The sequence below is a fragment of the Echeneis naucrates genome, chromosome 10 (assembly GCF_900963305.1).
Source record: "Echeneis naucrates chromosome 10, fEcheNa1.1, whole genome shotgun sequence".
Taxonomy (NCBI): domain Eukaryota; kingdom Metazoa; phylum Chordata; class Actinopteri; order Carangiformes; family Echeneidae; genus Echeneis; species Echeneis naucrates.
This window is the reverse complement of record NC_042520.1, coordinates 2484461-2497147: the sequence shown is the minus strand read 5'-3', so window position 1 is coordinate 2497147 and position 12687 is coordinate 2484461. Positions and strand designations below refer to the sequence as shown.

At 41.7% G+C, this 12687-nt stretch overlaps 1 protein-coding gene across 5 annotated transcripts in view; it reads left to right on the top strand.

Moving 5' to 3' along the window:
* Nucleotides 1-12687, top strand: part of slc36a1 (solute carrier family 36 member 1) — a 35873-nt gene that overhangs the window by 7615 nt on the left and 15571 nt on the right. For all 5 annotated transcript variants that reach the window (XM_029511906.1, XM_029511905.1, XM_029511909.1 and 2 more), the window contains 6 exons: nt 710-799; nt 1569-1653; nt 2891-3118; nt 7960-8058; nt 9537-9703; nt 11090-11259. In XM_029511906.1, coding sequence (XP_029367766.1) covers nt 710-799; nt 1569-1653; nt 2891-3118; nt 7960-8058; nt 9537-9703; nt 11090-11259 — 839 coding nt within the window. The remainder of the gene's footprint in view (nt 1-709; nt 800-1568; nt 1654-2890; nt 3119-7959; nt 8059-9536; nt 9704-11089; nt 11260-12687) is intronic.

The following is a 12687-nucleotide window of genomic DNA, read 5'->3' as shown; positions in this document are numbered from 1 at the left end:
AGCGAGTTGCAACTGAGCTGATGCTTCCTGTGACAGTGAACCCGCCTGTCCACAGTGTCTTTGCCAAGTTCAGACAGGGATATACACGCCAAAGAGGATTAAACCGATAGAGAGCATGAATGAGCAGCTTCTACAACAAGCCAGAGTCTGAAATATCCTCTACACAGTAAACACCCAGAGACGTACAGAGAAAAAAGCTCATGGGAAAATGATGCACTTCCTTTTCACAGAGTTTTAGTCAGTCATCACTTCCTTCTTTCCCCTTGTTCATGTGTAGGAGGCACTAGTTGCATTTATTTCTAACACTGCATTAATCTGTCCACATGAATCCCTCCACATATGGAGAAATTCCTCCTCTTCACTTTATTGGCCGCTAGCTTCTCTTTCCACACCTTAGTTTTTTCTTCCCAGCATCTGTAATTTGTTTATTTGTGTCATTTGAGCTTCACTGCAGTGTTTTCATACTTGCATTTTCATTTGTGGTTCCTTTGTGGTTGAACCGGTTGACTCTGCAGTGTGTGAAAGTCTGTACTTGTGCGACTGAAAAATATAATGGTGATGATGAACCAGTTGAACACATAAACATCCCTGCTGAATAAGTTCAGGGGAGAACAGCAGTCTGCTCAGTTGCAGTGCTCTTTAAAGAGACCATTGTATCCAAACAGATGTAAACAAAGGCAGTAAGAGTCTAAATGTGTTTCTTGTCCAGGGTGAACAGGCCGTCTCTGACTTACGGTGAAGCAGTGCAGTATGGGATGGAAAATGTTCCATGGCTGAGGAGACATTCACAATGGGGAAAGTAAGAAAACTTTTTCCAGTAAAACTTACAAACTCATAAAAATACTCATTGCAGCGAGAGTTTTTGTTTTTAACGCCTGTTTATGATGAGAAAATATAATAATAATTGGCCATCTGCACATTTTAGGAAATAGTGGTTTATTAGAGATTTTTTATGCATTTTATATCACACAATGTAGACAATAGTGAATACTTCACTTTGTTTAGAAAAGTTAGTAACTCTTGATGCTCTCAAATGTACTTTTTATGTTTGTTTTTAATTGCTGTTGTAAACTCTGATGCAAAGCCCCGATGGATGGGCAGTTGTTTTAAGGAAAGTCCTATTTTGTTGGTCAGAAAGAATACCCAAACTGTACAAATGAAGCAGAACCAAAAACCTGAAATTACAGGAACAGTTCAACATCTTGGGGATGAGATTTGTAACAATTCTTTATCCGAGGAGGAAATAGGAAACTATTGCCAAGAGGTTAGGCTAGCTTTGTAACAAAACTGGAAGCAGCTCCCGCTCCCTGATGATAAAAATAAAAACACAAAGTTCACTAATTCAAGTGTAATCCTGAAAAAAATTAACTCCTGATTCAAGCACAGACACCAAATACTGCAAATGTGGAGTCTAAAAATATGAATGTTTCCCCCGAAGAAAGGCACCTGATCTGTGTGATGATTTAATTCATTTATTTTATGAGTCCTAATAATATCTGTATGAAGATTTTTCTGATCTACCATCTGACCTCCTGTCTTCTTATTCTGTTGCTCTTTGTGTCTTTCAGACGGACAGTGAACTTGTTTCTCATCATCACTCAGTTGGGCTTCTGCTGTGTGTACTTTGTCTTTCTCAGTGACAATGTCAAGCAGGTCAGATTAAACAGACACACACACACAAACTAGATGTGGTTTTAAAGGTGTTACCTGAAGTTTTATTCAATATGTATCTATTAGCTTTATTCATGCATGTTTCCTCTGTTTCATGAAGCCATTTACCTGTATGTGAGACTTTTTGCCTTGCTATTTATCAATTTACACTTATTTTGAGTCTTTTGCGTGTGAAGCTCTAAAAGATAGTTAGCAAACAAGTATCTGTTTACTCTGATTGTGGACTCACAGCCACCCGGGTTATTTTAGTTTCTATGGAGATTTCCAATATTATGCAAGAGTGTTGCCCATGCATGTACATACGTGCACACTGGCGGTGAGGAGGTTTCAGAAGGTGTTCAAAGTTTAGACATACCAGGAAAGATACGAGAAGTAGGTCACAAGTAGTGGGGGGGGGGGGGCTTTAAATTAAAACAACCCCACACCCCGCATCTTACAGAAGTTCTAAGTCTAACTGCCATCATGAGGCCACATAAGTTGGGAACAGAGACAAGCTTTTTGGAGGAACTAAAACACATTCTGAAACTGCATTTGAATCTCTCATACAAGAAAATACACTGTCATTGTTTAGTTTTTATTATTCGTCTTGGTGGATCTGAAGCCGACGTGTCACTATTGTTTACTCCATGTTGTTAAATCACAGGAATGTTTGCTTTGTCCATGATTGCTGTGACTTTTGACCCCTCACCTCTTTACTACCAACTGACCTGATGAACTGATGTGGAAAGTTTTACTGATTGAACTGATCCCAGTGAACTTTTCCTACTGATTCAACTTTACTGGCCTTTCAGTATAGTTTTCTCGACAAGTTAAATAATATAGTTAATTAGTGTAGTACAGCTTCTTAGCACTAGATGGTGGTGTCTGCCTGCTGTGGTGCTCCTTCCTCAGCTGATAAATCAGTTCACTTGAAAACATTTGAATACCTAGCAGAGATATACATGTTTTTTATACTACCTAAAAACCACAGATAAATAAATAATACAATCAATAATAACACATAGCAGAGAACAGATAAAATATTAACAGCACACTGAATTTGAATTAAAATAAAATAATCAACATAAAGGAGAAAAATTCTGTGCATGTATTGAGAGTGGTCTTTATGACACTGATGACTGACGAGCTGATAGTAAAACAGAGAAAGAAGGAAAGTAATGAATGCACAGCAGATGAAATGTCCTCTCCTCCTCCTCCTCCTCCTGTCTGCCTTCACTAGGTGGTAGAAGCAGCCAATGCCACCACCTTCAGCTGCCAAGTCAACCACACCAACCAGACACAGATCCTGGTGAAAAGCTTTGACTCCCGTCTCTATATGCTCTGCTTCCTGCCCGCCATCATCCTGCTGGTTTTCACCCCCAACCTGAAGTACCTGGCTCCACTGTCTCTGGTGGCTAACCTGGTTATGACTGCCAGTTTGATCCTCATCTACTTCTACTCCCTCACGGTAGATGCATCAATGGTTTCTTTTGTGTGTGTGTGTGTGTGTGTGTGTGTCCGTGTGTTTTATTTGCACAACTCCACCATTTGTTTCACTGATTTGTCCGCAGCATGCTCTATTACTTATAATTGATTCACAAGAAACCAGCCAAATGCTCTTAACATGAAGGAGCAGAAAATGAAAGTTTTCGTTTTGCATTAGCAGTAACTAAATACATCTGACACGGTGATGACAGGGTTCCATTTCAACAGTAATATTGCCGAATTCAATAAAATTTTATGAACAGTAATACTGGATTACTCATCACACAGAAAAAAAATGGTCTCTTCCATGTCAAGGTCTTCAGGCCTCCTCCCACCTCAAATTCCTTTTTTTTTTTGTTCTGTTCTGTCTCTGTTTCTCTGATTGCTCTCTCAGGTTGTTATGGATAAAAGGACAACTAGTACTGACAGAATCTCCAGATTACCTGTTTTCTCTCTAGAGTATTTCATCATGGAGCTGCTGTGCTTTTACAGATGCATTGCAGTCCCCTGGAACTGGCCTTGCCTTGAAAGAAAGCAAATATATCAAAGGGTCCAGAATATTTTAGCAGTGTCTTTCAGCCCAGAATGGAGGGTGTTGTGTCCCTGCTCCTGTGGTTAGGAGGGAGTGTTTAATGACCTCACATTTTAGGGGTTTGGCTAATTTAGTTTATTGTAATTTTAACAGGAAAGTTAAATATGATCATACAAAGTGAGAGCATGAGAACCTTTGAACCAGAACCATGTTTCAAGATGGCGGCGCGCACAGTCGCAGCGGCCCAGCGCTCCTCAACTTTCGGCAGCTTTTTACTTTTTCTACTACTTGTTGCGTCTTTGTTTACATCTCTACTTGCTGCAAGAGTGCAATATAGTAGAGCGGAACTCCTGACCGCTGCAGTAAACGCTCTTTGCACACACATGGACTTAAACCTCTGGAACACTATTTCCCCGGAGATACGACGATTGCCGAGGGAAACCAGCTTCACCCACCCCCCATTGAAGTGGCGCCGGCGGCGCCGGCACAGAAAGCAGAAGCGGGGCAAGAGAGCGGGGCTAGCGGCCAAGCTAAAGGCTAACCCCCACAGACCGGTCATACCTAGCCTCTTTCTTACCAACTCCCGGTCGCTTCACAACAAGATGGACGAGATACGACTGCGGATTACTTCTCACAAACTGGAATACTATGTCTTGATTGTCACGGAGTCCTGGCTGGATCATAACATACCCGACGCGGCGATCCAGCTGGCGGGCCGCGCTGTTTACAGAGCCGACCGAACAGCAAACTCCGGTAAGAGCAAAGGAGGAGGACTTTGTGTATACATTGATAACCGATGGTGCACTAATGTGACTGTTAAAGACACCCACTGCTCTCCGGACATTGAATACATGATGCTGCAGTGCCGACCCTTTTTTCTGTGCAGAGAGTTCACATCGGTGGTAATTATTGCTGTCTACGTGCCTCCTCAAGCTAATGCTAAAGACTCCATGGAGATGCTACAGCTCTCCATCAACAAGCATTTAGCCGCGCAGGCAGACAGTGTAATTATTGTGGCAGGAGATTTTAACCACGCCAACCTAAAGTCTGTCCTGCCCAAATTCCACAAATATGTGAACTTTCCCACCAGAGAGAAAAACATTTTAGACCAGGTGTACTGCAACATCTCCAACGCATACAAAGCCAGCCCTTTGCCTCATCTGGGTCTCTCCGACCATCTGTCCCTCTCCTTCATCCCTGCGTACAAACCACTGATCTGTAGACAAAAAACAGCTACAAAGACAGTCAAAGTCTGGACTGAGGAAGCCACCGCAGCCCTGCAAGACTGCTTTGAGGTCACAGATTGGGGAGTTTTTGCAGAGGGGACAGACCTGAATGGCCACACATCTGCAGTACTGGACTACATCAGCTTTTGTACTGAGAATGTGACAGAGAGCAAAACTGTTAAAGTGTTCCCCAATCAGAAACCGTGGCTCAACAGTGAAGTGAAGACCCTGCTCAAAGCACGTGACACTGCTTTTAGATCTGGGGATCCACAAAGCTACAAAGATGCACGGAAGAATCTGCGGAGAGGAATTATAAAGGCCAAGCGCAGTTACCAGCAGCGCATAGAGGCCCACTTTTACAGCAACAACTCCAGAGGCATGTGGCAGGGGATTAAGACACTGACTGGCTACAATAACAACACAACAGCCACAATCTCATCAGACAGCACCCTCCCAGATACACTGAACCAGTTCTTCGCTCGCTTCGACCGTCACAGCGAGAACTCAGACACCCTCCCTGTCCCACCAACCAACAAAGACCTGCTCCAGCTGCAGCCACACCAGGTCAGGGCCACCCTGCGCAGAGTCAACGTGAGGAAAGCACCCGGCCCAGATGGTGTCCCCGGGCGCGTACTCAAGGCCTGCGCGGACCAGCTCGCAGAGGTATTCACCACCATCTTCAACCTCTCGCTTCTGCAGTCTGTGGTTCCTGCCTGCCTCAAATCAGCCACCATTGTTCCTATACCAAAGAGGAACACAGTGAACTGCCTGAACGACTACCGCCCGGTTGCTCTCACCCCCATCATCACTAAATGTTTTGAGAGACTTATACTCCCCTTCATCAGATCTGCCATCCCTGCTGACCTCGACCAACATCAGTTTGCATATAGAGCAAACAGGTCGACAGAGGATGCGGTCATAATGGCGACCCACACAGCCCTCACTCACCTGGACCAGAGCAACACCTACGTGAGGATGCTGTTTGTGGACTTCAGCTCAGCATTTAATACAGTTATCCCCCAGAAACTAGTTATGAAACTGAGCAACTTGGGCATCGGCAGTTCACTGTGTGCATGGTTATTGGACTTCCTCAGAAACAGACCCCAACGTGTCAGGATGGGAGATCGCACCTCTTCCACGCTCATCCTGAACACTGGAACACCACAGGGGTGTGTCCTCAGCCCTCTCCTATTCTCACTCTTCACCCACGACTGCTCCCCCATCCACCCCACAAACACCATTGTTAAGTTCGCGGACGACACCACCATTGTAGGACTGATTAAGAATAACAATGAGTCAGCCTACAGGGAGGAGGTCAAACACTTGACGGACTGGTGTTCCAATAACAACCTGGTCCTCAACACAGCCAAAACCAAGGAAATCATTTTGGATTTCAGGAAATCCAAAAAGACGGTGCTCCCCACCCTCTCCATTAAAGGAGAGGAGGTTGAGAGGGTGGAGAGCTTCAAGTTCCTTGGAGTACATATATCGGCCGACCTCACCTGGGCCGTCCACACTTCGTACCAGGTGAGGAAAGCCCACCAGCGTCTTTACTTCCTCAGGAAGCTAAAGCAGGCTCACCTCCCCCGCCCCCTGCTGGTTAACTTTTACAGGGCATCCATCGAGTCCATCCTGACCTACTGCTGTACAGTGTGGTCCACCAGCTGCACAGCCAAGGACAGGAAGGACCTGCAGCGGGTGGCGAGGACGGCGGAGACAATTATTGGGACCACACTTCCCCCCCTCAGAGACACTTACGCTGGCCGACTGAAAAAGAAGGCCAGAAACATCAGCACAGATCCCTTACACCCCGGTTATCCCCTATTCTGCCCCCTCCCCCATGGAAAGAGATACCGCTCTCTCAAAGCCAGAACTACAAGACTCATTAACAGCTTCTTCCCCCAGGCCGTCAAAGCCATCACCCCACCCCCACCCCCACCCAAAGACTGACAATGGCCACACTCACTACCAAGTGCAATATCCCTTCCCCCCCAAAGACACCTACCTGCTGTAAATAATGACATTGCCATAATGTAAACTCTTTTGCACTACAGTATACACTGTTTCCCGTATTTATCATACCCATTCCCATATTTATCATAACCATTCCCGTATTTATCATACCTTGGAAATACTTATTTTATATTTTATATTTTATATTTTATATTGTTTTTATTGAGATATCGCGCTTTTGTGTTTTTCTTGTTTTTCTTTCTCGCTGCCATGTGGAGCTGCTAAGCATATTTTCACAGTTAATGTTGGTGACAATGTGAACAGTGACAATAAAGGATTCTATTCTATTCTTTCCCCATTAAACAAAATAACCGTGTCTCATTTCAGCAGCTGTGTTTTCCTGAGGCAACACAGCAGAGAAACAGGGCAGGGCCATTTTCAAGGCGTCTTCAAATGCAACTGAGAAACATGGCCCTTTTTTTTTGTGTAACACAACCTATTCTATCTAGAATTAGGTTAGGCTTTGTGGTGAAACGTTAAGGACAGACATAGATTGTGAAGAAAAGCAAAAATCTTCCATAGTGCAGATGGCTTTTATGGTTTTCAAGGACTACAAAAGGCCAGGCTTTGGTCAATCACATTCACCAAAGGATCTCATGCTGAATGGTTCTATTGTCTGGGAACTGTACTGATGTCCCTCCAGCCTAAACATTGAATTCAGTCATTATTTAACGCTTTTCTTTGCGCTCTGCTGATACACCAACTCAAATTGTCTTCAATTTCTCTCATTTGGGTTTATTTGGCGACATGTCAGTTCCCCAGTATATTATTCTGTTTCTTCCGCAACTACAATCAAAGCCTAATTATGTTGAATGATTCTATTACAAGCTAATGTGATTTGTGAGCACAGGACCAATGGGAGGTATTCTCCTGGCACAATGGTGACTCGGTGTGATCACAGAGGGGAGCTCTTATTTGCAGGAGTGATGATTAAGTTTTGAACTGTCTGTCTCTCATTCAGAAATAACAAAGCCGTCATTCTAAAGGGAGCATTCAACAAAGCCTTGGATCATATCAAATAAGAATATTATGTTTTCTCCCTTTTCCTTCCAGAACATCTCATACCCCATCAGCCTACCAAAGGTGGGACGAGCTAAGGACTACCCACTCTTCTTTGGAACAGCCATCTTTGCCTTCGAAGGGATTGGAGTGGTACGTGACCAAGAGATGAAAACATGCTGAACCTAGTAGTGGTGTGGGGGGTGGGGGGGGGGGGGTAAAAAAGAAAGAGAGAAATCAAGGGTCAAAGACATTAACATCCATACAGCTAAAACCCCCTAACAGCTGGTATTAGCAAGGATACATGTGGATACATTATCTGGATTATGACATTTGGAGGTGGGGGTCTCTGCATTTATCCCAGGTATTAGAACTGCTCTCATTATCTCCATTATGACTTGATTTTTAATATTGGAATCAGACAGACCCATGTGGTGAACCTGGCAACAAACTGAGCAGAAGAGATGAGAAAAGTGTAGATGTAGATCTGTGACAGAATACTTCTGTTATAACAGTACACCATAAAACTTCAGCTATAATAATAAAAAATACTTGTAAATAATTTAATGGCATTTATATTTTGAAAATGTTTTCGTGTATAGATACTGAAACATTATCCATTCTATCTACTTTGAATTTTTTTGCTTATATTTTGTTAAAACTGAGTGGTAATTGGTTCTTATCACTGAGTTGGTGCTGAAAACACAGCAGTGCAGATGTCCGTAACTCTTTTAAGATTGGTTTGACATTTTTTCTATGCTAACAAAAGCAAAAATAAATGCAGAGATTTCCTTATTAACACCTAATACAGATCTGTAATTTGATTTGTGCTTCCAATAATCTTGGTTCACTTGGCGTGTTTTCAACCTGCATTAAAATGCATTTGTTTAATTTCAGATAAAATATCCAGCTACAGATGACTGTAGTTTACTGATTGCACATATTTAATATAATATCATGTGGTTCTGTCGGCAGTCTAGAGGAAAGTCATTGGAAATTAACACAGTGCTGTTTTCACTTTGTTTTATTGTTTTTTATTCGCTCCTCTTCAGAATCCTGGCATTCATATCTCTTTACATCAGGCTAGAATTTGAAGCTTGGATGTTCTAAATGATTTCAAACCTTGCAATAAAGTACACCTATTACAGGGAGGTCTACACCCTCCTCATTCGTATTGTTTGTTGTTAGAAGGATTTAAATTTTGCATTAGCATGCATGAGACCTTACTCAGGCTTAACATAAATTAAAAATTGTGAAGTGTATATGTTACTTTTATTTATTTTTTTGCTGTGAGCAAAGGCAAAGTCATCATTGGTATTCAATTAAAACCACTCAGTGTGCTGAGGAGAAGACTACTTTTCAAAAATGTCGACTGCAAAGAGAGAGAGAGTTTCAGTCTTTTGCCGAAATGTCACAACAAATTTCATTTTTATAACATCCTTCAGTCCAAATCAAGACATCACAGCCTGAGAGGAAGTGACATTTTAAAATGAGAAATTCACAGGAACACGGGAAAGGCATGCGTCACTTTGTTTGACTGTTACCTCTAGTGTTCAAATGTCATGGAATCATTTTTGGCCACTGTCCTGATAACAACCTGCTTGTGTCTCTTTCTCCTGTGGTTCTGGCAGGTTCTTCCCCTGGAGAACAAGATGCAGAGGCCTCAGAGCTTCACACTGGTTCTGTATCTGGGCATGGGCATCGTCACCTTCCTCTACATCAGCTTGGGCACCATAGGATATATGTGTTTTGGAGATCAGATAGGCGGGAGCATCACACTCAACCTGCCTAACTGCTGGTAAGAAAACATCAACACTCTCCAAACTACATGTGATGTGGGAAGGTCTTTTATGAATCAGTTTTCAATGATTACAGGTGATTTTTCAATCAAATGAGAATGTGTTCCTATGATGCCATCTTATGGCCGCCTTCAGATAAATGACACACAGCAAGAATTTCTCCAGCTAATTAAAGTTGTTTTTTTTTTTTATGGGTTATAAAAACACAATGTTTGAATTTATAGTGGAATTATTTTAACACAGTTGCTCTTTTTAACTTGATATGGTTTTTCTGAGGAGGCCTCATGGTTTTAAAGACCATTAGAATAAGTTGATCGTAACCAAAATGAAAAGGAGTGCCACTCATTAAACCCTGGTTTTTATTTTATGTATGTGGATGAAAGGAAAGTGGCTGACTGCCCAGTTCAAGTGTGTGCCAGATGTTAATTAGAATTGGTAATTCAACCACGTAAAATATTTAACAGAATAATCCCCTCTAAAGCAACAATACCAGCTACACTGTTTTACCTACTGTCTTTCATAAACTGGTTATAAATCCTTAAATTGAATCCTGAATTAGTTTGATCAAACCTGTGAATAGGTGCCGTCTGACAGGGAATACAGAGGACCAGCTGCTCAGCATGTCAAGGGTGATTTGTAAAAAAAAAAAGATATCTTCTCATATCATTGTTTAATAGCTATGAAGCTTTTTCAGTTGTTAATCTCAGTTAATAGGCACTATCCTCTTTGCAGACAGGAAGCTAATAAGCGGTGTCCAGGAATTAAATAGGTTAGGGAAATATTTTGGCCTGCATCCTCAGAGGAAACTAACTTCCCAGACAAATTTACGATGTGTGTTGGCTGGTCTAGTTCCCGGCAGTTCTTATTAACACCATTCATCTTCATCCCTGTGTTGAAAAAGCTCAGTTAGGAAGTGCCCTCCTCAACTTGTTCCTCCTGTGAGATTGTTTTTCTTCTTTTATCAGAAAGTTAATGAAACCAAACACTCGGATCCGAGTTGTTTGTCCATTTCTTGTTGCTATCACTACGGCTGCAGGGGACTGACGTCTTTTGAAATGTCCCCTATTTACTGGGCCGATGCCACTAATTAGTGGAACAAACAGGCCATTCAATGAGGCTGAAAACAGAAAGACTGTAATTAGCAGCGTCTGTTTTGGATAAAATTGAGTAGTGGACAGGGAGAGACAGACAGTGTTTGTGTTTCACAAGGACTACTAGCTGATTCCTCTTCCTCTTGTAATAATTTTGCACTAAACTAATTTAAACATGATTTTTCTTTTTCTTTTTTTTTCTGCAATAATTTATATTATATAATATTATTTGCAAATATGCTTTCATATCAGCAACAGTATCTCAGACACTCTTTATTTCCTTTTTTCTTCCAGGACCTACCAGGCTGTAAAGCTTCTATATTGCTTTGGTATTTTCATCACCTTCGCCCTGCAGTTCTACGTTCCAGCAGAGATCCTTATACCACCAGTCGTGGCTCGCGTTCCTGAGAGATGGGAGACAGCGGTCGACCTTCTGCTTCGCACCGTCTTGGTCATCTTCACATGTAAGTCTAAATCAGGGAACAAAGTAGTGCCAGATACCGCACACTGACATTAACCACTCTTGTGGTCCAAATCCAATTCTCTGACTATGAGAGTAATCACTCAAATGTAATCTGTCAGACTTTGCCCAATGGTGCTGTTATGAGATCATCAGTGTTATTTGTTTCAGTGAGTAATGTCTCTGTCCATCTGTGTCTTGTGTATTGCTCTTTTTAAAATAATTGCTTTAAAGCCTAGCTTTAAAAGTGTTTATTGAAGTCTAATGTAAAGGTGTCAATTATGCACAAACACAGAAGTGCCAACAAAAGGCAATGAAGAAGACAACTGTAAAACAGCAACCATAAATATGGAAAAGGTTAACACATTTTCTTTTTTTGTCATGAGCTTTGCAAATGTTTCATAAAAAAGAAACTTTTTTAAATGTTTAGTTCAGGAAACAGGTAAATGTTTCGTTGAAAATATGTCTGATTGGTGGATTCTTCAACTTTCCCACCCAAAATCTCCAGTTTTGGAAGGTAGGGGGATAGGAGGATGAGTAACAGACAAAAAACAAAAGACAGGGAGAAAAGAATCTACCAGATCTCCTGCATCCTCAACATCACTTTAGTCATGAATACAGGAGATTCTATCACCCAAGAAGCATTTTGCAGTTTCTGGCTTCAGACCAGCTCATTCTTCTTCTTTTCATTTATTGTGCGTTCTCACAGTCCCGTGCAGGAAAGCCCAGCACGATGCTTAGTTTCAGTTCTTAGGAGGAACAAGATGCCTGGCATCTGTTTTGTGATTATTTGCTGGCTACTGTAAAGTTTTTTAAGTTCCCTCTGTGGAATGCCTCGTTCCTTTTATTGCATTTTTTTTTTCCTATCATGTTCATTTATACACAAAATGAGCAGCGACAATCAACACACCATTTGGTACTTTAAAGCGCCCTAAACAAGGAAATGAATGCGCTTTTATTTATTTCTTCTTATTAATGATTCAAATGACAACCAGCTCAAAACCACATCTAAAATCAGCCCCTTTAAAGTTGTCCTTTCTTGTGTTAAAGTAATTTACCAGAGAAAATAGAATAGCCGCAGTTGTGTTAGTGTACATCTCAGAAACCTGGAGATCAGATAAGCAGATGCACTACATACTCAGAGCTGTTGGTTTGAATCTTGGATTGGCTTAATATTAGTCAGAAGACTGAAGGTGATCGGAGCCAGTTGTTGAGGAATTACAACCAATTATTAAGTACTGTGGAGCATCATGAGCTAAACCAGCAGCTAAATGTCCACTTTGTATGTTTCTCTTAGTGTTCCCAGGACCTATGAGGAACTGGGACGATTAGGCGAAGCAGTTTAACATAGCATATTACAGAACACACAGATTTTGGCACTAAAAACAGCTGTGTGTTTTAATATTACATGTCTTTTGTTTTTTTTTTCTTT